The sequence below is a fragment of the Vulpes lagopus genome, chromosome 5 (assembly GCF_018345385.1).
Source record: "Vulpes lagopus strain Blue_001 chromosome 5, ASM1834538v1, whole genome shotgun sequence".
Taxonomy (NCBI): domain Eukaryota; kingdom Metazoa; phylum Chordata; class Mammalia; order Carnivora; family Canidae; genus Vulpes; species Vulpes lagopus.
The window spans coordinates 93,814,717-93,837,579 of NC_054828.1; the positions used below are offsets into that span (position 1 = coordinate 93,814,717).

The 22,863-nt window shown below is 39.9% G+C and overlaps 1 protein-coding gene across 1 annotated transcript in view; it reads left to right on the forward strand.

Moving 5' to 3' along the window:
- DNAH6 (dynein axonemal heavy chain 6) overlaps positions 1-22,863 on the forward strand; it is a 236,551-nt gene that overhangs the window by 146,925 nt on the left and 66,763 nt on the right. The window contains exons 46-56 of the mRNA XM_041756154.1: positions 713-944; positions 8,850-9,002; positions 10,274-10,414; positions 12,331-12,573; positions 14,128-14,295; positions 14,776-15,011; positions 16,126-16,387; positions 17,893-18,016; positions 19,229-19,425; positions 20,640-20,843; positions 21,796-21,921. Of these exons, the coding sequence (XP_041612088.1) occupies positions 713-944; positions 8,850-9,002; positions 10,274-10,414; positions 12,331-12,573; positions 14,128-14,295; positions 14,776-15,011; positions 16,126-16,387; positions 17,893-18,016; positions 19,229-19,425; positions 20,640-20,843; positions 21,796-21,921 (2,086 nt within the window). The remainder of the gene's footprint in view (positions 1-712; positions 945-8,849; positions 9,003-10,273; positions 10,415-12,330; positions 12,574-14,127; positions 14,296-14,775; positions 15,012-16,125; positions 16,388-17,892; positions 18,017-19,228; positions 19,426-20,639; positions 20,844-21,795; positions 21,922-22,863) is intronic.

The following is a 22,863-nucleotide window of genomic DNA, read 5'->3' on the forward strand; positions in this document are numbered from 1 at the left end:
TTTTTTCTCTTGTCACTTTAATATCATTATCTTTTTTTCTCTGCATTCTGGGCAAATTCCCTGAGTTTGTCCCCTACTTTACCCGTTCAATTTTCCACCCATTTCAATTTCTGATTTTCCTATTTGCAAGCCCATCTCCCACTGAAGTTTTCAACTTGGTCATCAGATTTTCCATCTCCATTCAACTCCTGCTAAACTCAGATCCTGAGTGTTCATTCTAGGATCATAATTGCAATGCTTTTTATATTCTTGTTGTTAGCATGAACCAAAAATTTTCTAAAATGTCAGTATCTTAAATTCATTTCAGATTATTTCCATTGAGCTCTCCTTCTCCTAATTTAACTGATCTTTTCCTAGGCTCAGTGGTATTTCTGCTTGCTGTGCCTTGTAAATGAAGCCCTGGGTTTGCCAATATAATGGCTAATATAAGTAGTGGCTTAAATCAGCCAAGGTTCTGACAAAATCCTTCATACTTTGGAGAAAGAAGAGATTTTATTTTACTCTACACTTGCATGACCAAGGCCAACAGTCTACGGGAAATAGGAGAGATGGATATAATGAAAGCTCAGCAGTTCTTTTCTCCCAGCCATGAACTTCAGAGATACCCTGCTCTTTCCTGTGGCCTCTTGCTCAGGGATGAGGCTCCACTGGCCACCAGCCTTCCACATTAGGTTACCTAAAAATAAAACTTTCTATTCTTTGCTGCCTGCAGGATTGCCCGCATGATCCGTCAGGAAAGAGGCAACGCCTTACTCGTTGGAGTAGGAGGAACAGGAAAACAATCTCTTACAAGACTTGCAGCTCACATATGTGGTTACAAATGTTTACAAATTGAACTGAGCCGGGGATATAATTATGACAGTTTTCATGAAGACCTCAGGAAGTTATACAAACTGGCTGGTGTAGATGACAGGAATATGGTCTTTCTCTTCACAGACACCCAGGTACGTGTTTAAATAGCTCAAGCACAAGTGTCATGATCGCAAGTGTGTTTTGAATAGTTTGTGTGATGTAGTTCAAGGAACTGTTCCCTCAGACAGCAGATGTCTTAGACCTTGTAAAAGACTTTTAGAATCCATTTTCATTTATTTTACCAACTGGTGTGTTACCCTTTAAATTTTTAGTAAGTATGAGCAAAGATTAAGGAGTTGAGAGAGTTTTGAACTTTTCTTTGAGAAGGATGTAGAGAGCAGAAAGTAATAAATTGTTTCTGTAGCGGTAAATATAAGGAAATTATTCCCTAACAGAAATCAATTAGAGAAATATTTTTACACAAGAAAAGGAAACAATGGCTTTTTGGGGGTTAAATTAGCTTTCAAATTAAAATAGGATTGCATGATTATATCTATGTCTTCAAGAACCAATATAACTGGGATCCCTGGGTGGCGCAGTGGTTTGGCGCTTGCCTTTGGCCCAGGGCGCGATCCTGGAGACCCGGGATCGAATCCCACATGAGGCTCCCGGTGCATGGAGCCTGCTTCTCCCTCTGCCTATGTCTCTGCCTCTCTCTCTCTGTGACTATCATAAATAAATAAAAATTAAAAAAAATAAAAATAAAACATTTTAAAAAAGAACCAATATAACTGATCTCAGATGTGTTCTAAAGAAAATTTTCTATGTTTCTATGTTGGCTCTACCTGGGCATTTTAACATTAGGAAAAATAAACCTTTATAGAAATTAGCCAAGGAATAAAAAAGTGATAGATCTGATGCATAAATATTTTAAATTATTTTAAATTAAGTAGAAGTCATAAAAATAGGAAAATAGTTTTAACATCTCTGACATGCAGGGAATCTATATCTGAATATATAATTTTTTTTTTACAAATTAGAAAGGACTCATTGCCAAATGTATATACACCACCAGCTCTGGCCACCATATGCTTGCCCTGGTCCCTAGCTGCTGGACCTGGAGGCACAGCTGAGGATGCCAGTAGCTCTTGCAGCGCTCACCAAGGAACACATACTGTGGGCCCTCAGCTGCCTCAGCCAAAGAGGCATAACACAGTCCTAGGCCCAATGCCAACACATGTTCCCACACCTGGTGCCCTGCACCACTTGACCTGAGGTCACAGCATGCTCCATTTTGTGCCCCCACCTGCAAGTGAAAGTCTCCCCTTACTCAAGTCAGTCCAGAAAGTATGGAAAAGGGAACTCCTTCAAATGCGCATATACCTACATTAGGCTACAGGTGTCATGAAAAACCAGGGAATCATGATACCACCAACGAAATACAGTGAACCCCCAGGAACTGGCCCCAAAGAAATGGAGATCCAGGAATTGCCCCACAAAGAATTCAAAAGAATTTTTCTAAAGATGTTCAGAGAGCCACAAGAGAACACAAATAAACAATTAACTACATCAGGAAAATAATACAAGAACAAAATGATGGAGCGTGACACTACCAAGATGGCCATATAGGTCATTCCCACCATCACTCCCCCTCACAAGAAAAACTTACAATAGTTTTCATGGACAAGACACCCACTGAGAGAATCCTGGAACACAGAGGAGAAGCAGAAGCACCCCTCTTCACCACAGAGACCAAGACAGACCACATGAGAAAGGGAAGTGGAACAGCTACAGACTGATCACACTGCCCCTCATCCAGGTCAGCACAGCACCACCCTAAGAGGTCTCCCCTGAGCCTACAGTTTCCCCAGTGGGAAAAAGAGATCCTGGAGGAACATCCAGGTCCCTTGCCTTGTTGGTTGCTTCTTGTGTATCCCACTCCAGTCTCACATCAGAGGAATTACAGGGGAATCTGCAGGACTTGACCACTGGAAAAGATTGTGGTGGAGAAAACAGGCTTGCAACACCCAGCACTAGGATCTTGGCAGACTGAGTTCCCACTTTCAGCACCCAACTAGTAATCCCAACCAGCAGTTTTGTTCATCTCCAGAGCCAAGACACCGATGCAGTGTGATCAGGGAACTCAGGAGAGTATAGGGCTGCCTGATTCAAGGTCCTCAAGCAAAGAGCCTTGCTGCCCCCTGGAACTTGGTCTGCCCTCCCCCACCTCAGGCAGAGGAACTGAGACATAGGCCCACATCTGTTGATTGTAACTCCCAGCCCCGCCCAACTGGGAAGCTTGGCCTGAACACCTGGGAAGTTGTGTAGACTAACAATTGATTGGAGAGTAGAGCAAGCAGAACCAATTATCCACAGAGCAAAGCCAGGGGCACATTCAGAAAGGAAACTTGGGGTACAGACTGGCTTGAGTCACAACCACAAAGAGAGTGCCCTTCTGGCCTTGCAGCCAGTTCTCTTGCTCCACCCTGGGAGAGAAACTTATTTGTAACTCCACCCATTGCTGAACACAGCTTTTTAGCCCACCTAACCAGGGAACCTAACCAGAGTGCATGAGAAGCTGCATGGCCCATTTAACAGCCCTGCTCCCTGCCTGCAAAGCAGAACCAGTGGCTTCATCTGGCCAGGGAATTCAGTGCACCACCTTGCTTGATTTAGGTCCCCAAACAATAAGCCATGCAGGCCTGGGGGTCCACTCCACTGCCCTACCAAGACAGGGAAGCTAATTCATAGCCTTACCTGCTACTGAGTATAGTACCCAGTCCCAGCCATCCAGGAAGCCAAACCAGAGAACCTAGTCAACCATATAGCCCATCCTACAGCCTTGCTTAAGGAGGGAACCAAGTCAACAGTCCTATCCAACTGTTCTCAGCTAGCAGCAACCCACCCCCAACCTCAGAGCTTGCAGTAGCCTCACCCCAAAATAGACCCTGACAGCAACCCCCACCTGCCCGAGGATTGCTAGCTGATGTGTCCAGAAACCCAAACTGAGCAGACTGGTGAAGAACTGTCTCTGCCACAGCAAACCTGTAAAGTCAGGAAAAGGAGACTGCTTACTCAAATGTGCAGATACCAATGTAAGGAATCAAGGATCATGAAAAATCAGGTAAACATGTCACCACCAAAGAAAATGAACAAAGCCCCAATATGATCTATGAACTATCAAATATAGAATTCAGAATGATTTTCTTAAATTTAGTGAACTCTTAGAACCCACAGACAACTAAACAAAATTGGGAAAACAATGGATGAACAGAACAAGAAGTTCAACAAAGAAAAAGAAACCATCAAAAAACCCAAACAGAAATCCTGAGCTTAAAAATATAATGACTGAACTGAAAACTTCAATGGAGAGCTTCCAAAGCAGACTTAACCATGCAGAAAGAAAGAATCACTTAAGACAGGACATTTGAAATTTTCTAGTCAGAGGAGCAAAAAGAAAAAAGAATGAAAAAGTCTGCAGAACTTATAGGAAATAATGAAAAGAAACAATGTCCCAATTATGAGAATTCCAGAAGAGAAAGAAAAAGGAACAAAAAATTTACTTAAAGCAATAATGGCTGAAAACTTTCCTACCCTGGAGAGAGAAAGGGACATCCAGATCCATGAGGCTCAAATAGGTTGGACCTGAACAGGGCTACACTGAGACACATTATAATTAAACATATAAAGAACTCATAAAACTCAATAGCATAAAAAAATCAATTTTTTTTAAAAAGAGCAGAGGATCTGAATAGACAGTTTTCCAGAGAAGACACGCACATGGCCAACAGACACATGAAAAGATACTCAACATCAGTAATCATCAGGGAAATGAAAATTAAAACCACAGTGAGATATGACCTCATGCAATGATATGCCAACAAATTGGATAACCTGGAAGAAATGGATAAAATCCTAAACATACAGTCTACCATGGCTTTCATCAAAAAGACAAGAGACAACAAGTGTTTGCAAGGATGTAGAAAAAAGGGAACCATGTGCACTGTTGGTGGGAATGTAAATAGGGGCAACCGTGTGGAAAACAGTATGCAGGTTCCTCAAACATTTGAAAATAGAACTACCACATGATCCAGCAGTCCCACATCTGGATACATATCCAAAGGAAATGAAAACAGGATCTCCAAGAGATATCTAAACTCCCATGTTTATTGCAGGATTATTCACAATAGTCAAGATATGGAAACAACCTAAGTGTCCATCAATAGATGAATGGATAAAGAAGATATAGCATGTACATATATCTACATACACACACATATATAAGTATACACACACACACACACACACACACACACATATAATGGAGTATCCTTCAGCCATGAGAAAGAAGGATAGCCTGCTATTAACAACAACATCGATGAACCTTGAGGACATTATGCTAAATGAGGAATTATGCTAATTTATTGCTTAGTCAACAAAAAAAGATAAATACTGTATAATATCACTTATATGTGAATCTCAAAGAAGCCAAACTCTTGGAAACAGAATATTAGTGATTACCAGAGGCTGGAGGAAAGGGAAAATCGTGAGATGTTGGTCAAAGGGTACAAACTTCCAGTTATAAGATGAATTAAGTTCTAAGGATCTAATATACAGCATGGTGACTATAGTTGACAAAACTGTATTATATACTTTATTTTTACAAAGAGAGTAAATCTGAAATGTTCTCACCACAAAAAAAAAAGAAAGAAAGAAATGGTCATTATGTGATGTGACAGAAGTGTTAGCTAATACCATAGTGGCAATCATGTTGCAATATGTAAGCATATCAAATCAATACATTGTACACCTTAAATTTATACAACGTTATATGTCAATTGTATCTCTTTTTAAAAGGATTTTATTTACTTGAGAGAGAGAGAGAAAGGGAGAGAGTACACAGGGGGGAACAGCAGAGGGAGAGGGAGAAGCTGGCTCCCCACTGAGCAGGGAGCCAAAGATAGGCTGGGGGGCTCAATCCCAGGGACCCTGGGATCATGACCTGAGCCAAAGGTAGCCACTTAATGACTGAGCCACCGAGGCACCCCATGTGTCAATTATATCTCAAAAAAGCTGGAAAATGAATACAAATACAGTCTTTTTAAAATGAAAAGAGAAGTATATCAATAGATCAATAGATCAATAAAAATGTAATAAAACATGAATAGGAAGTTCCTTAAAAAAAAAAATTCAAGGGCTTTAAACACCTGAAGAAATGTTCAGTTTCACCAATAACCAAAGAAATTTCAGTAAAAATAAATGTCAGAGGTTGACCTTGCACATTAACAAAGGTTAAAAATCATAATGTGCAGTGTTGACAAAGGCATCAGGAAACAGGCCCTGCATAGACTTCACAGGTGAATTTGCAAAATCTTCTGGAACGTAGTTGGCAATATGTAATTAAAGCCCTTAAATTTCTCTTACTTATAATCACAGCTGCATACAAGGTTGTATGTACAAAAATATTGTAGTATTTTAAAATAACAGTTAATTTGAAATAGCCTCATTATTCAATAAGAGAGTCACACAAGTAAATTGTAGTATAATTATACAATAGGACACTTTGTAATAAATTTAAAATTACTTTGTGGAAATACATTTATGTGAAAAATGTTTATGATGTATTGTTATAACACATATACAAATCATCTACCATACAAAGTCTTTGGTTTAATGTATATCTAAACAGAAATGCCATAGATACAATTAGAAAATGTCTGGGTCATGGGATTGTGAAGACTTTTTTATTTTCTTCATTTTGTTATCTGTAGTTTCTTACTATTCTGAAATTTAAATTTTTCTTATAGAAGTTTACTGTTGCTTTTAAAAATTAAGTAAGTTATATAAAAAGGCTTTGTTAAAGCTCCAAAGACCAAGTCAGCAAAAGCTCCACTTAAAACAAACAAAAGGCTTTTATACACTGTTGAAAGCCCCAATCAATCTCAAATGTTCTATGCTAATGGAGAGTAAACATAACCATAATAATGAAAATTAATGTTGGTATGTATGTGTATATATACATATATATAAATCTATTATAAATATGAGAAGTTGAGAGAAACAAGAAATTTACAAAATTTAATTTGCTATTTCTAGCAAATACAAAGTAGAAATGTATATGTTTAGATAATATGAAGAATATAATTTCTAAGCTAGAACTAATGGCTATATACTACATTTATATTTTATAAAGAAAGTAAATATTTTCTAATACTACTGAAAGTTTACAGAAATTGATATTAGGCTTAAATAAATTTTCAGTAAATTTTAAAAAGCATAAACTATGCTGAAACATTCTTTGTCCACACTCTAATTAAAGGAGAAATTAATGATGTGGCTCAGGACTTTAAAACAGTCATAGGGGATCCCTGGGTGGCGCAGCAGTTTGGCGCCTGCCTTTGGCCCAGGGCGCAATCCTGGAGACCCGGGATCGAATCCCACATCAGGCTCCCGGTGCATGGAGCCTGCTTCTCCCTCCGCCTGTGTCTCTGCCTCTCTCTCTCTCTGTGACTATCATAAATAAATAAAAATTAAAAAAAAAATTTTTAAAAAAACAGTCATAAAAATTTCCTGAGTCAAGAACATCAAAATTTAAATCTCTATTTAGAGAAGAGGGAAAATGAACTTCATATAAATAAAAATCTGCAAATGCAGTCAAACAGTTCTTAGGGTTAAATTTATAGATTTGAATAAAAAATTAGAAACTACATATATTAGTTCACTTAAAACTTCAGGAAAATAAAGGTCACAAGGAAGCAAAAAAGAAAAGTAAGAAAAGCAAATAATAAGATAAAAGCAGATATAAGTAAGTTAGTACAAAGAACTAGTGTTTGCTCTTGGGGAAAATTAATAAGACACAATTATACCAACTTCAAGAAGAAACAAAATGTTACAAGTGAAGAAAATAAAATAACGGGTACTTTGTCATAGTTAAGTAATAGGACTCAAAGTTTTTTTAAAATTTTTTTTGGACTCAAACTTTATTAAACTAAAAAGCTAACTGAAACAAAAGGATAAATGATAGATTTTTTAAATATTTGCATCAATTATTAGGCAAAAGGTTTATTTTGTAATCCAAAAATTACCTGTTCAAATGTAAAGTAAACTCCAATGTATAAATCGTTACAGTTTGAACAGATTTTTTAATGGAAAATAATAAATGTGGAATCATATTTGCCCTCGTTAATAATCAAAGAAATGCAAATTAAATTCTCCCAAAGCAAAATTCTCCCTAAACTAGCAAAAATAAATGTTAAAGCTTAATGAAATCATACTTGAGTTGAATGGGAAATTTAAAAATCTTCCAAAATCCAGGAACTATTCATGCACTCTAATTGCTAATACCACTCTTGGGAATTTATCCACAGGAAATAATTCAATTGGGGAGAAAAGTTATAGACCTACATATGTTCTTAAAATGTAAACAAGACTGTGGACCATTTAAGTCTATGTAAAAATAGGGTACATCAGCTCAATAGTGTGTTATGCTCCCATTAATGTTTATAAATACAATGAGTACCCTACAGAATTATGAATAAATATTTATGAGAAAATGTTAGCTGAAAGAGGGTAGAATATAAAATGTTTGCACAGGAGCACCTGAATAGCTCAGTCCGTTAAGCATCCAACTCTTGGTTTTGGCACAGGTCATGCTCTCACCAGTTGTTGTATTGAGTCCCATTTTGGTCTCCACAATCATCTGAGAATCTGCTTGAAAATTCTCTCCCTCTACACCTCCCCCCCATACACACTCGTGTGCACTCTCTCTCATATAAATAAATTTCAAAAGTAAATAAAGTAAAATAAAACGTTATGTACATATTACTTGAACCATGTTAAATATGAAAGCCTTTTAAGAAACAATACAAGGATAAATGAAATGTCAATGTACTTCTGTGTTAGAATATTAAGATTCTATCTAATTTTTAAGATTATTTTCTCTTAAAGATAAAATTAACTCCATGTGAATTTTGATTAAATATTTGCTTTACCACTTACATGTAATAAATGTAAACTGGCTGAGTGAGTTATAATGATCACTCTGCTTTCTTCTACAGATTGTAGTAGAGGAATTCCTGGAAGATATAAATAACATCCTGAACTCAGGTGAAGTGCCCAATTTATTTGAAAAGGATGAACTGGAACAGGTTTTAGCAGCCACCAGACCAAGAGCAAAAGAAGTAGGAATTTCTGAGGGGAACAGAGATGAGGTAGGATACATCACAATGGTGATGTGACTTTTGTAAAACAAAAACTTGTGTTAACCTTCCTTTCTTTTTTTTTTTTTTTTCCTACAAATCCCTTTGAGGAGTCCCACAGAAGTCATAGTCTTGTCCAAACTGGACAGCTTGCCTTATCCTTCTTTCAACACAAATGTATTTCACACATCCACACTGCCCTGCCCAGGGAGTCCAGTACTTTTTATTCCTTTGCCTATCACCAAGGTTATGACACCTAAAACAGAAATGGATTCCCCAGGCTCTCTGGGCCCAGCCTCATCTCAGAAAAACACAGCTCCTGTCGTCTTCCGTTTCTCCAACACAGTGCTAGTTTCCCTAAGCTGTTATTGGTCTACCCCAGTGCTTTCCCTTGCTTCTATACTTTCTGTGACTACTTCGACAAGACTATAACCTCTGTGGGGCAGTAAGTTTTCTGTTTTTTGCTTTCCACTGATCTCTCGGGAAGTCTGGTGAACCAATGCTTTGAATGTAGGGAGTAAAATATATGGAATTACAAAGGAAACCCAATTATATTGGGGGGGAGCCCATCCATGGACTCCTCAAAGGGACACAGAAGAGATCTTTTGTGAGATCTCTCTATTGCTAGGTCAGGGCTTGTAAGTACAAACAGGAGGCTCTACTTCAGCTGATGTAAGCAGAAAGGCATTTATTCAAGAAACACAGAATCACCAGGGAGAGCCCAAGAAAGGGACTCAAGGCAAATTCCTCAGAATGAACATGAAATGGAGATGGTAGAAGTCAGTGGTCAGGGAAGCCGCTGAACCAGTCAGCATGCTGCTGCTTCGGCTGCCAGCCCCACAGCCACACATCTCCAGCCACCTGAGAACGTAGCTGACATAAGGAGCCACATCCAGAGGTGGTTGCTCCAGGTCCACACCATTTCTACCAGACTTTGCACCTTCACAAATGGTGGCCCTGCACCTGTCTCTTCCAATGGCCTCTACCCCAAAGCAAAAATGTGTATGAATACCTCTCCACTTTATTCAAGAGGCCTCCTTAAATACACTGGTGAGGAGGACCTGCACCACATCTGGAATCCTAGTTGCAATGGAGTCTGCCAAATGTCATTTTTAATCTTTCCAAACTACATGAGGGGTTGGATTGGAGGTTGAACAAAACACTTTGCATACCTACCACACTAATACTTTTTATTTAGTATTAGCAGACCCAGAGGCATTAGCTAACACTTATTGTCATTGTTAACTCACCCTTACTTTAATTGAAAAATATCTTTTTGTCAGGTGTTCCAGCACTTTATCAGCAGAGTCCGTCAGAAGCTACACATTGTTCTCTGTATGAGCCCTGTGGGGGAGGCCTTTCGGTCCCGATGCCGGATGTTTCCATCCCTTGTGAACTGCTGCACTATTGATTGGTTTGTCCAGGTGGGTGACATCCCAGGACACCTCTCTGGGAAGTTGGATTTGCTTGATTTTTTTTTAAGTAGGCTCCACACCCAAGGAGTGTCCAACATGGGGCTTGAATTTACATCCTGAGATCAAGACCTGAGCTGACATCAAGAGTCAAGTGCTTACCTAATCTGAACCACACAGGTGCCCCTGGATTTGCTGGATTTTAAAGGGGTAACACATTGTCCAAGAATAACTCAAGGGTATTTGCTTTAAAGCCTGCTGGGAATTTACTCTGACAGTGATAATAATTGAACAAAGGCTAAACAATTTATAAAGGAAGAGGAGACTATTGAATTTAGCAATGTAGAAATTATTGGTCATCTTGACAAGAGCTTTCAGTGGGATGATGGAGGAGAAGGTTCAAGAAAGAATAGACAAGAGGAATCAGAGACAACGAACACAGGCAACTCTTTGAAGGACTTTTGCCCCAAAAGAACACCAAGAGATGAGTAGTAGCTACAAGGGTATGTGAGGTCAAGAGAAAAGTGGTTTTTTTAATAAATATTTATTTATTCATGAGAAACACAGAGAGAGAGGCAGAGACATGTGCAGAGGGAGAAGCAGGCTCCCCGTGGGGAGCACAATGTGGAACTTGATCCCAGGACCCTGGGATCACTCCCTGCGCTGAAAGCAGATGCTCAAGCACTGAGCCACCCAGGTGCCCTGAGAAAAGTGTTTTTAAGTGGGAAACACAAATAGCACATGTGTGTGCTGATGGAAATGATCCAGAAAAGAAAGAAATATATTGATGGAGCAGCAGACAGAGTTAAGTGTAGTCGTACCAATACCATTGAATAGGCAAGAAGAGATGGGATCAAGTCATCAGTGAAGGGGCCAGCCTGGGCAGGGAGCACACACAGCATACCCCAGAGGGACAGGATGGGGGGGGGGCAGAGGAGATGAGCACAGATACAGGGAGATGGGAAGATGTAGAGGTGAGAGCTCACTTAAGCCCTGCTCACATTGCTTCTGTTTCTTTAAGTGATGTGAGAAGTAAGGTCATCAGTTGAGAATGAAGTGGAAAGAGGAAGTGTTAGCAATAATAGTGAAAGGGAATATAAAGGAAGGGAAAAGAAATGTTGGGAAATATCAGGAAGGGAGACAGAACATAAAGACTCCTAACTCGGGGAAACGAACTAGGGGTGGTGGAAGGGGAGGAGGGCGGGTGTTGGAGGGGAATGGGTGACGGGCACTGAGGTGGTCACTTGACGGGATGAGCACTGGGTGTTTTTCTGTATGTTGGTAAATTAAACACCAATAAAAGTTAATTAAAAAAAAAATAAAATAAATAAATAAAAAAAAAAAAAAAAAAAAAAAAAAAAAAAAGAAACATTTCTGGGCTGCTTTAAGAACCCACTGGAGCTAGTAGTCACGAAGTTAAAATGAGGCCAGTTGGCATGATTTGTGTGTTTTTCTCCAGCCATGCTCGACTACACAGTCACAGACATGGGGTAACAGAGGGTTGTATTTGACAAAGGTTCAGGTGAGAGCAAAGAAACAAGAGAGGAGCAAAGAAGTTGAAGAGGGAAAGAGGGGCAGTGATTGTAATGGATCTGCATTATAAACAGAATAAGGATGTGAGGTCCTCGTAATGTATGTGATTTCATTCACGGAATTGTTCTAAATACACCCAATCATTTATTCATTCAATGAACAAATCCTGACTGAACAATGTCCACATGCCAGGCACCGTGCTGGGAAGACCCAGGCCCATCTCCAGTGAATACAGCCATTCAACTCATTACACTTAGAGATATGAGTAGGAATTAATTAGGGAAAAGGATGGGGGGACAAAGCAAGGAAGAGGTCCAGAGAAATGCTTTTTCTTACTTGTTAAAATGTGTATTATAGAAAGGCAACAGGTTTTCCAAATTTATCTTTATTTCCAGTGGCCTAGAGAAGCACTTCTTTCTGTATCAAAGACATTTTTCTCAAACATCGATATTGGAAAAGAAGAACTGAAAGAGAAGCTTTCCCTCATGTGCGTGAACGTTCACTTGAGTGTCTCTAACATGGCAGAGCGTTATTACACAGAGCTCCGGAGACGGTACTACACAACGCCCACCTCCTACTTGGAACTCATCAATCTCTTCCTGACTATGCTGAGTGAAAAGAAGAAGCAGTTGGTTTCAGTAAGTATAATATTATCAATAAAAAAAAACTTTTTTGGGAGGGGGGGGACTTGAACTCAAAACTTGCCAAAACTAGCGGAAGATCTCTATGCCATCTTACCTGCTGGAGCCTCCTCCAGCCCAACACATGGCCTTGACAACCTGCAACAGATACAAACAAAGTTTCATCTGTTGGCTGAGAGGCCTTCCCCTTCCTTGATATGTCTGATTTTCTTCCTACTGTCATTTACATAAGTGTGCCTCAGTAAAACAATATGGACATTGTAACAGCATTGAAGTTAAACAGTAAATCAGACATCTCTGCAGTATTTCGTGAGAAGGAGAACCTTTTGTTAAGCAGTAGAGATGGAGTTTTGGTGGTCCAGCATCTGTCAGGAGTTCCCATTAAGAGCAAGGGCTTCAGTGTCAGCCAGACCATATACAACCAATGTTCTGCCTCTTTCTTGCTGCACACCCCTTGAGCCCCTTGTGTAACTACTAAGTCTTAGTAGAAAATAGGGTTTAGAAATATCTATATCTACCCCTTTGGATTGTTGTGGAGTTTCAATAAGATACTGTGTATGAAGGGCTTGGAATATGATCTGACACATATGAGGTATTCAGAAAAGAGTGGCTGCCATCATCATCATCATCATCATCAGGCAATTTACATGACTTGAAATTTTCAACATTTTAATCAAAATGAAAACATTTTGATATATACCATTAAGATTTTTTAATGTTCTTCAGAAGATTTTCACCTGGTAAATAAATGCATGCTTTGTAAAATAACTTGATAAATATTTTGAAACCTGTCAACTTGAGCCAGGATTCCTTTAAAAAAAAAAAAAGATTGATTGATTGATTGATTTGTGAGAGACAGAGAGAGAGAGAGAGAGAATGGCAGAGACACAGGCAGAAGGAGAAGCAGGATCCATGCAGGGAGCCTGACGTGGGACTCGATCCCAGGTCTCCAGGATCACGCCCTAGGCCAAAGGCGGCACTAAACCGCTGAGCCACCGGGGCTGCCCCCGAGTTAGGATTCCTAACTCACCTTCAAAAAATAGTTATTCCTAAGTGCCTCCTCTACTAGGTACTCCCCTGTGATACTAGTCAAAAGTTCCTTACCACTGGTTCAGATCCAGCAAACAAAGCTGTCTCTAGAGCACTGACAAGTTCTTAGTTCTACTCACCCATCTTGAGGAAACAAGTTCCTAGAGCTACTGTAATCTCCAGGAATTCCTATCTGAACTTACCCTTCATTCATTCAAAATGCTACCAAGTTGCCAAGCTCAGGGGATGAAAATAATATGGTGTGATTCCTCAGTGACCCTACAATCCAATGAGATGCCAACTGCTATGGTTAGGGGACATGGATCCAAACCCACCATGATGAATGTCATAGTCATTTCCTAGAGTTCTATTACCTGAAGATTTCTGTCTGTTCACAATGTTAAGTATTACAAACTGATTTACCAATTCTGTAGATGTAAAATTCTAATACATGAGTAAGAGATGCCAAGAAACTTATAGTTTATAAGACTCATTATAACAGATACTTTTGTTGTCATCTAGGCTCGTGACCGGGTAAAGAACGGTCTCACCAAGCTATTAGAAACAAACGTACTAGTAGATAAAATGAAATTAGACCTTTCAGCTTTAGAACCTGTCCTTCTTCAAAAATCACAAGATGCTGAAGCCCTAATGGACAAATTGGCAGTGGATCAAGAAAATGCTGATCAGGTATGCTGTATTCCCTATCATGGGTGAGAAGGCTTTGATCACCAACTGATCACTTATATATCATGACATGGGATTGGGTTTATTTTATACATCATTAAAACAATTAAGTGATAGATAATTTTAGCAATGCTTTTAAGTTGTAAACAAGCTACCTTCAATAAATCAGCCTGGTTCTCTCCCTGAGAATGAGTGAACCCATTGAGTGGGGCAGAGAGTGATGAGAAAAGTACCCCCAAAAAATATAAAGCAGTAGCTCTTCATCTCCAAAGGAGGAGCTCTTTGTTCTAAGAGCTTTGGCTCAGTTATCCCTTCAGCCTACATGAGATGGACAAAGGAGAGCCTAAAATGCACTGTAGTTGATCCACTTTCATTATTGGTGTAATCCAGAGGGGCAAATATGACATATTATTATTGGCTTTGTTTTTAAACATTGAAATTCAAATACTGAGACCACCTAAGCAGTCATGTTTCAATGGTTAGGTCCGTAGCATTGTGCAAGAAGATGAAGCGACAGCCAAAGTGAAAGCTGAAGAAACCCAAGCAATCGCCGATGATGCTCAAAGAGACCTTGAAGAAGCTCTCCCTGCCCTTGATGCTGCTAATAAAGCCCTGGATTCCTTAGATAAAGCAGACATTTCAGAAATCAGGGTTTTTACAAAGCCCCCAGATATGGTCATGACTGTTATGGAAGCCATTTCTATTCTCTTGAATGCCAAGTGAGTACATCCATAATCATGTGTTACCGAACTGCATGGTGGAATTTCTTTGATGTTTTTCTACATTTTTGTTTATATGTCCTCATTCTCTCCTCCGCCTTCTCACTGGTTTGGTCATTCAACAGATTGATCCAACAAGCATTTTTTTGCACATCTGTGTTGTGCTAGATGATGGGAGATACGAAGCTCTTCTCTATAAGGCACATGCAGTATAGTGGGGAGACAGACATGAAAAATAATAATTTCAAGATATGCGAAATTCACATGGCACTTGGAAGTTCCAAAAATGGAGTCTGCTCGTAGGGAGGTGTGAGCCGGTTTTGGGGAGATGATGTTCTCAGGTGGAGAGTGAGGCTGTGGGGAGAGCTCAGGGACCTTTGATGCTCATGGAATGGGATGGGGTTGGGTAGAGGGACAGTGATTATAGCATGCAAGGTCTTGTGTTTCATCCTGGGGTATGAGTTTTTAAACCTTCTTTAGTAATACCCATTTTTTTTAATTAAAATTATAAGAAATCTTTCCCTGTAAAACTGATTGAGCAAGGGTAAAGGGCCCAAAGGACCCCCACTCAGCTTCCTGCTCCTTGGTAGAGCCTGGGACTTCTGAAGCAAAGCACAGACAAAAAGCCCCAGCCAGAGAGGGCTGAGAACCACTGAATATTTTTGACATAATCAGATTCTCATGTAGGAAAGACCAATCTGGCAAAAGTTCACAAGGTCCGAGGTTGACTGAGAGACACAAAACCGGTAAGAACATGATTGTAGTGTCCTGGCAAGAAATTTTAAAGACGTAAACTAAGGCAGGTGGGGTAAAAACCGTGAGGCTGGGGCATTGTACAAATAAAACTATTATTTCTGTGATGTCTTACATTTCTAAAACTATAATTTTATCATTCCTTTCTCTACCAAAACTGGGTTGTATGAAACATTAGTCATCCAGGAATGTCTACCCAGGAATTATGATATACTTAATTACCATATACTGGGATTATAGTATCGGGATTAAAACTACCCACTGACTGGGATAATATCTTAATATTCTCAAAAGAACATATTTCTTTTGTTCTTAAATTACTTTATTACAGTGCTATTAACTTCTCATGTCTGTCTTTTAGGCCTGATTGGCCAACAGCCAAGCAACTTCTTGGTGACTCTAACTTCCTAAGAAGACTTTTAGAATATGATAAGGAAAACATAAAGCCCCAGATATTGGCAAGACTTCAAAAGTATATTAACAATCCTGATTTTGTGCCTGAAAAAGTAGAGAAAGTGTCCAGAGCATGTAAATCCATGTGCATGTGGGTAAGAGCGATGGATTTATACTCTAGGGTAGTCAAAGAAGTCGAACCAAAGAGGCAAAAACTCCGTGCTGCACAGGTACATTATTTGTATCACAATATTTTATGCAATTAAAAGCCGTGATCATTAATCATTCAAGCTCCTGTGACTTTGTGCAACGTAGATAGTAACAATGCTCTTGAAAATTAGTTTTTGTTGTAGAAAAATAGCTGGCAAAGATTCTTTTTTCAGAAATGACCTCTAAAATCAGCCCTTTCCCAGCATGAAAGGAAAATGAGTCCTTAGTATATTCACATCATCAGGCCAATGGTATTTTTGAGGTGTCCTTTTAGCTCTAGCATCTGATGCTCTGGGTTGCATTGCTAACAGTCCCACACTCCGTGGTGTCATCTGAGGTTCTAAAACCAGCTTAAGCCACAATCGGATGTGAGATCCCAAGCAGAACAAAGAATGCTCATTGTGTGGAGCCAGTTACTGAAAGAACTGTGGCTCTAGAGCAAGCGTGGCAACTTTTTCAGTGAAGACCCAGAGTAAATATTTTAAGTTTTGCTGGCTATATGGTCTCCATTGCAATTCCTGAACTCTGCTATTGCAGCATAGAACCAGCCATCACTAATACACACATGAGTAAGCATGGCTAGGTTCCAATGTCACTTTATTTATGCACACAAGAATGTAACTTTTTACAATTATCATGTGTGATGAAATATTCTTATTCTATTTTTCCCCAACTATTTTTTAAAGATTTTATTTATTTATTAATGAGAGAGACAGAGAGAGAGAGAGAGAGGCAGAGACACAGACAGAGGGAGTAGCAGGCTCCATGTACGGAGCTGGACGGGGGACTCGATCCCAGTGCCCTGGGCTGAAGGCGGCGCTAAACCACTAAGCAGCCTTTTCCCAATTATTTAAAAACATAAAACCAATCTTAGTTTGCTCACTGTACAAAAAGAGGCAGCAGGCTAAATTTGGTTTGCAGACCCCTGCTCTAGAGAACTATTTACAAAAGACTAGTTTTCCCAGTTGCATGAATCTTTCATTTATTTCATCATTTAATCTATTGTAGTAACCCCAAATGCTTTAGGATTAATTAAATTAATTAATTAATCCTACGTGCTTTAGGATTAATGTGCAATGGTACATTGCACTGTTCCTCCATTCCTTCTATGATTTATTTTATTAGGCTTTCTTTCTTGTTTTGTTTTGTTCTGTTGTGGTTCTGCTCTTATATTTTACTTTACTTTCTTTTTAATATTTTATTTATTTATTTGACAGAGAGAGAGAGAGCGCGCGCACAGCAAGGGGAATAGCAGAGGGAGAGGGAGAAGCAAGCTGTCCACAGAGCAGGGAGCCCAATGCCTGGCTTGATCCCAGAACCTTGGGAATCATAACCTAAGCTGAAGGCAGAAGCTTAACCCAGGCACCCCTACATTTGTTTTAACTTTGTATACCATATCAAGATCTTTGAGACAAGAAAAAGAGAACATAAATTGTATTTTTTTAAATGTGTTATTAAGTGGGCAAATTTGACCTTCTTTGGGGACCTTGGATTTTCATTTTAAATATTTACTTAATTTTATTAGGCTGAACTTGATATTACTATGGCTACACTGAGAGAAAAGCAAGCATTACTAAAGCAAGTAGAAGATCAAATACAGGCCTTACAAGATGAATATGACAAAAGTGTAAATGAGAAAGAAAGTCTGGGTAAGTAACTCATAAAATGTATGGTGGTCAGGAGTTGCCTGATTTTTTTAATTTAAATTCAATTAGCCAACATATAGTACATTATCAGTTTCAGATGTACAGTTCAATAATTCATCACTTGTATATAACACCCAGTGCTCATCACATCCAGTTACCCCATCTCCCCTCCAGCAACCCTCAGTTTGATTCCTAGAGTTAAAAGTCTCTCATGGTGGGCACCTGAGTGGCTCAGTTGGTTAAGCATCTGCCTTTGGCTCAGGTCATGATCCCAGGGTCCTGGGATTGAGTGCCACATAGGGGCTCCCTGCTCAATGGGGAGCCTGCTTCTCCCTTTCTCTCTCCCCCTCATTGCTTGTTCTGCTCTCTCTCTCTCTCTCTCTCTCTCTCTCTGTCAAATAAATAAATAAATAAATAAATAAATAAATAAATAATCTTTTTAAAAAGTCTCTCTTGGTTTTGCTCCCTCTCTGATGACTCCTATTTGGTTTTCCCGCCCTTCTCCTATGATCCTCTGTGGTATTTCTTATATTCCACATATGAGTGATACCATATGATAATTATCTTTCTCTGATTGACTCATTTTGCTCAGCATAATACCCTCCAGTTTTATCCACATTGATGTAAATGGTAAGCATCCTTCCCGATGGCTGAGTGATAGTCCATTGTATATATATACCACAAGGAGTTGCCTGATTTCTAAAAGTAGAGTCTTCAGGCCATCAGATCTCTGCTTCCATCCAACATGTAGCACATATTTCCATGAGTGTACTGCACTAGCCTTCTAGTGTAATATTAGAACTGCATATATGGCATACGTTCAACTCCTGTATGGGAAGCTTGAAAGAACTATGGCTCCAGAGCAAGAGTGGCAAACTTTTGGGACATGGCCAACATGTTAGGATATGTTCCGTTATAACACAATGCAGCATATGAATTTGATCCACAAAATAAATACTACACAGACACAGAGAAAGCTATCTTCAGCCAGAGTAATAGATTATCAAAAAGGAGCTGTTTGCATGGAAGAGGCAAACTTGGACTTGGTTCTGGAATGGGAAATAATGCTGAGTTGCCGTGAGGTTTCATAGAGATATACTGACACCATTAGCTAAATAATGCCGCTATTAAAAAAAAAAAAGAAGAAGGTGAAGAAATTTCCTATGTTTTAGGAAAATACGAATAACATAACTTGATTTTCTTAAAATCTTCTAGCAAAAACTATGGCCCTGACCAAAGCACGTCTGATACGTGCTGGAAAGCTGACGGCTGCATTAGGAGATGAGCAAGTTCGATGGGAAGAAAGCATCCAGAAATTCAATGAGGAGATATCAAATATCATTGGGAATGTGTTTATAGCAGCAGCTTGTGTCGCATATTATGGGGCCTTCACAGCCCAGTATAGGCAATCGGTGAGTAAACTCACTTTCTGTGAGAAGTGATGAGAAGCAACTGAAACTGGCAGAGGCAGGGCAGGGGAGATCATTTTTCTGAGTTTACAGGGAGGCTCTCCACAGTGAAAGTTCTTCATGATGGAAACTTACTTATACACCCTACAGCCCTCCACCTCCCCCCATCAGCCAGCAATTGTCTACCCCAGGATTTCCTTAACACCCTCCTTCTTTCCCTTTCCTACCTTAGAAAGTTAGATACCATTTCCTTATATAACTCAAGAACCTGGGGAAGAAAATGGGACAGGGAGTCCCCTCCCCTTATGATCAGAAACAGCATCTAAAGTTAGCCAGGATGGGGGAACCTGTGTGGATCAGTCAGTTAAGTGGCTGACTCTTGATTTTGGCTCAGGTCCTGATATCAGGGTCATGAGATGGAGCCCCACATCTGGCTCCACATTCAGTGTGGACTCTGCTTGAGATTCTCTCCCTCTGTCCCTCCTCCATCCCCTTATCTCCCCATCCCCAACCTCCCCCCCCCCCGCCCCAATCTATCTCTAAAATAAATAAATAAATATTTAAAGTCAACCAGAATGAAGTGTTCTGATTTGGCAAGACTGCTACAAAGGGCTAGGCAATGGAAAGGAGCAGGACACTAAATTATTTGGAGAGATTTTAAAGCCATTTTTATGAAATGCCTTCCTAAAAAGGTTTCTTCTTTGCCCTTGAGTTATAAAATCTAGTTAGTAAAGGACTCAGAGATTCAACAGGAGCTCAGGGGTCATCTGGTGCCATGTGGACAGTACCAATGATGCTTTTGGACTATACCACTAACTGAAGGAGGTAACATGCTAACATCCTCTGCCTCACCTACTAATTGCTAGTGGCACCCATAGTCATTGTGATAACCCCAAACATCTCCACATGCTTCCAGATACTCCCAAGGGGGACAATACAGCCCTGGTTGAGACTACTTTGACAACCTTTGTCATTTATACATGAGAAAACTGAGGTTCAGACAAGGGGAATAACATTCCCAAAGCCACAGCTAGTTTGTGATATGGTTCTAGGCCCCAGATCTCCCAACTGTTAGTTATTCCACTTCCTGTGTCCTGTGCCTTAATGCCTAGGGTGCATCAAGAGATAAATAGAACTGACTTTAGCCATAACATTTTGTGTATCCTCATTTACCAAGTGTTCTGACTCTATACAAGTAAACTTTCCTCCTCCCACAGCTTATAGAGTATTGGATCCAGGACTGTCTGTCTCTGGAGATCCCAATCAATCCTTCCTTTAGTCTCATTAACATTCTTGGTGATCCCTACGAAATACGGCAGTGGAACACTGATGGGCTGCCCCGTGACATGATATCAACAGAAAATGGCATTTTGGTTACTCAAGGGAGACGGTGGCCTTTGATGATTGATCCCCAGGATCAGGTGCGTAACAAGTGCATCAGATGAAGAACAGCCTCCTAGCTCTGCTTAATGTTATGCTGTCTGTTCCGAATTCTAAAAGTGGATTTGAACACACTTGTAAGATGTTGGGGATTTAGACCTAGAAGGGAGTTTAGAAGGCTTCTAGTCCCAAGGGTACTCCAGTGGTTCAGTCAGTTAACTATCTAGCTCTTAGTTTTGGCTCAGGTCATGATCTTGAGGTCTTGAGATCAAGCCCTTCATTGGGCTCTGCACTCAGCGAGGAGTCTGCTAGAGATGCTCTTCCATCTACCCCTCCTTCACTCACATACACACTCTCTCTCTCTCTCAAATAAATAAACCTTTAAAAAAAAAGTATTCTAGTCCAAGTTGCTCATTTTTGTGGAGGCAGACGGTGAAAGGGAAGAGTCCAACTGTTCTGCATACTTAATTTTGATTAGTTTTGTTTATGGGCTTGACCCTTAGTTTTCTGTTTGCTATGGGAACAGAAATTCAATCCTATATAGTTCTTGTTCCTAAAAGGTCTGAAGAGTCATAATGAAGTCAGGGTAGGATGGATTTTAGGGCAAGTCTGCCTAGAATTTACAGAATCTCATTGTCTGACTCTTAAGTCCATGGATCATATTCTTCTAAGTAAGATTTAGAAAAGGGAGCTACTATCAGAGCAAGAAAGACAGCTTGAATAGATTAAGGATGGGCTTTTTCCCTAGATGTGTCTGTTCTTAATTTGTTCCAAATTTGAATAAACTGAAGAATGCCAAGCACTGGAGTTTAAAAGGTGTTTTTATTTACAGAGGGGGTGATGGTGGTGGTATTTTTATTTTATTTTATCTTTATCATCTTTCAAGCCCATTTCTAAAATGAACAAAATTTCTAAACTTTACTCTAAAAACTTTCACTTTCTAGTCATTTATAAAACTCTGTCCAGTGTTCTGCTCTGTGTTTTATCAAACAGGCAAATCGTTGGATAAGAAACAAGGAAAGCAAAAATGGTTTAAAGATCATTAAGCTTACGGATAATAATTTCTTACGTACACTTGAAAATTCAATCCGACTTGGCTTACCTGTCTTACTGGAAGAGGTTTGCTTTTCACTTTTCTTTTCTCCTGTTAGTCCCCAACGTTCAGACCATATCTGGGATCCTATACAGGCCACACCTGCATCGTGTTAGAGTCACCCATCACCTCCATTTGCAAACTGTTCACACCAATTGCTTTGCTCCTTAAACAGTGCACTATCACACAGGGAGCAGTCTGTTGACTGAATGATTTTTCTGATTCCAGACATTGTTTTGGTGTTAGTGGGATGGGCTCTGGCTTCTGACAATGCTGATTCTCAGGCCTCTTTGTGGCTCTTGATGGTTAGCTGCCATGAAAGTGCAGAGCAGTAGGGCCATCGGGCCAGCAGGGACTGTCTACACACACTGATGATGGGAAGCCAGCAAAACATCCCAGGGGGCATAAATATTATTTTCTACCCTTCTGGCCTTGACCGACACAGGTAAGGTTCTGTAATGGGTCCCAGGCCCTCACTCAAACCCTAATGTTACAGGGAAGGGCAGAGTCTCCCAAAATCATTAGTACAGTTACATTAGCCCCTAGCAGGATTCTTCAACCCCAGTTTAGTTGGTAACACTGAGGTCTCGGGGGGGAATTTCTCTTCTCATGGCAGGGGCCAAAAGACTTACTATGATGTTTCTATGATGTTCTGCAAGGCCCCAGACAGCAGGGCCTTGCAGCTGTAGCTAAGTGCTTTTAGGAGCAGGGGGTGGGCCACTGGTCAGCACCCCAGCCAGAACAGGATACTCTGACCAGGCCTGTCCTGCTTTCTGTGACTTGGAGTCATTAGCATTAGGCACCTCACTGCTTTCTCCATTTGCAAGGTGGTATTTTCCAACTTTGTCTCCACCTGTCATGAGTGTGAAATGGAGTTAGTCCACCTCAACCAGCATTGTTCAGTGAAATAGAATGGATTTTAAGAGCACAAAACTGTATCATAATCACTAAGGAAAATTTTATTTTAT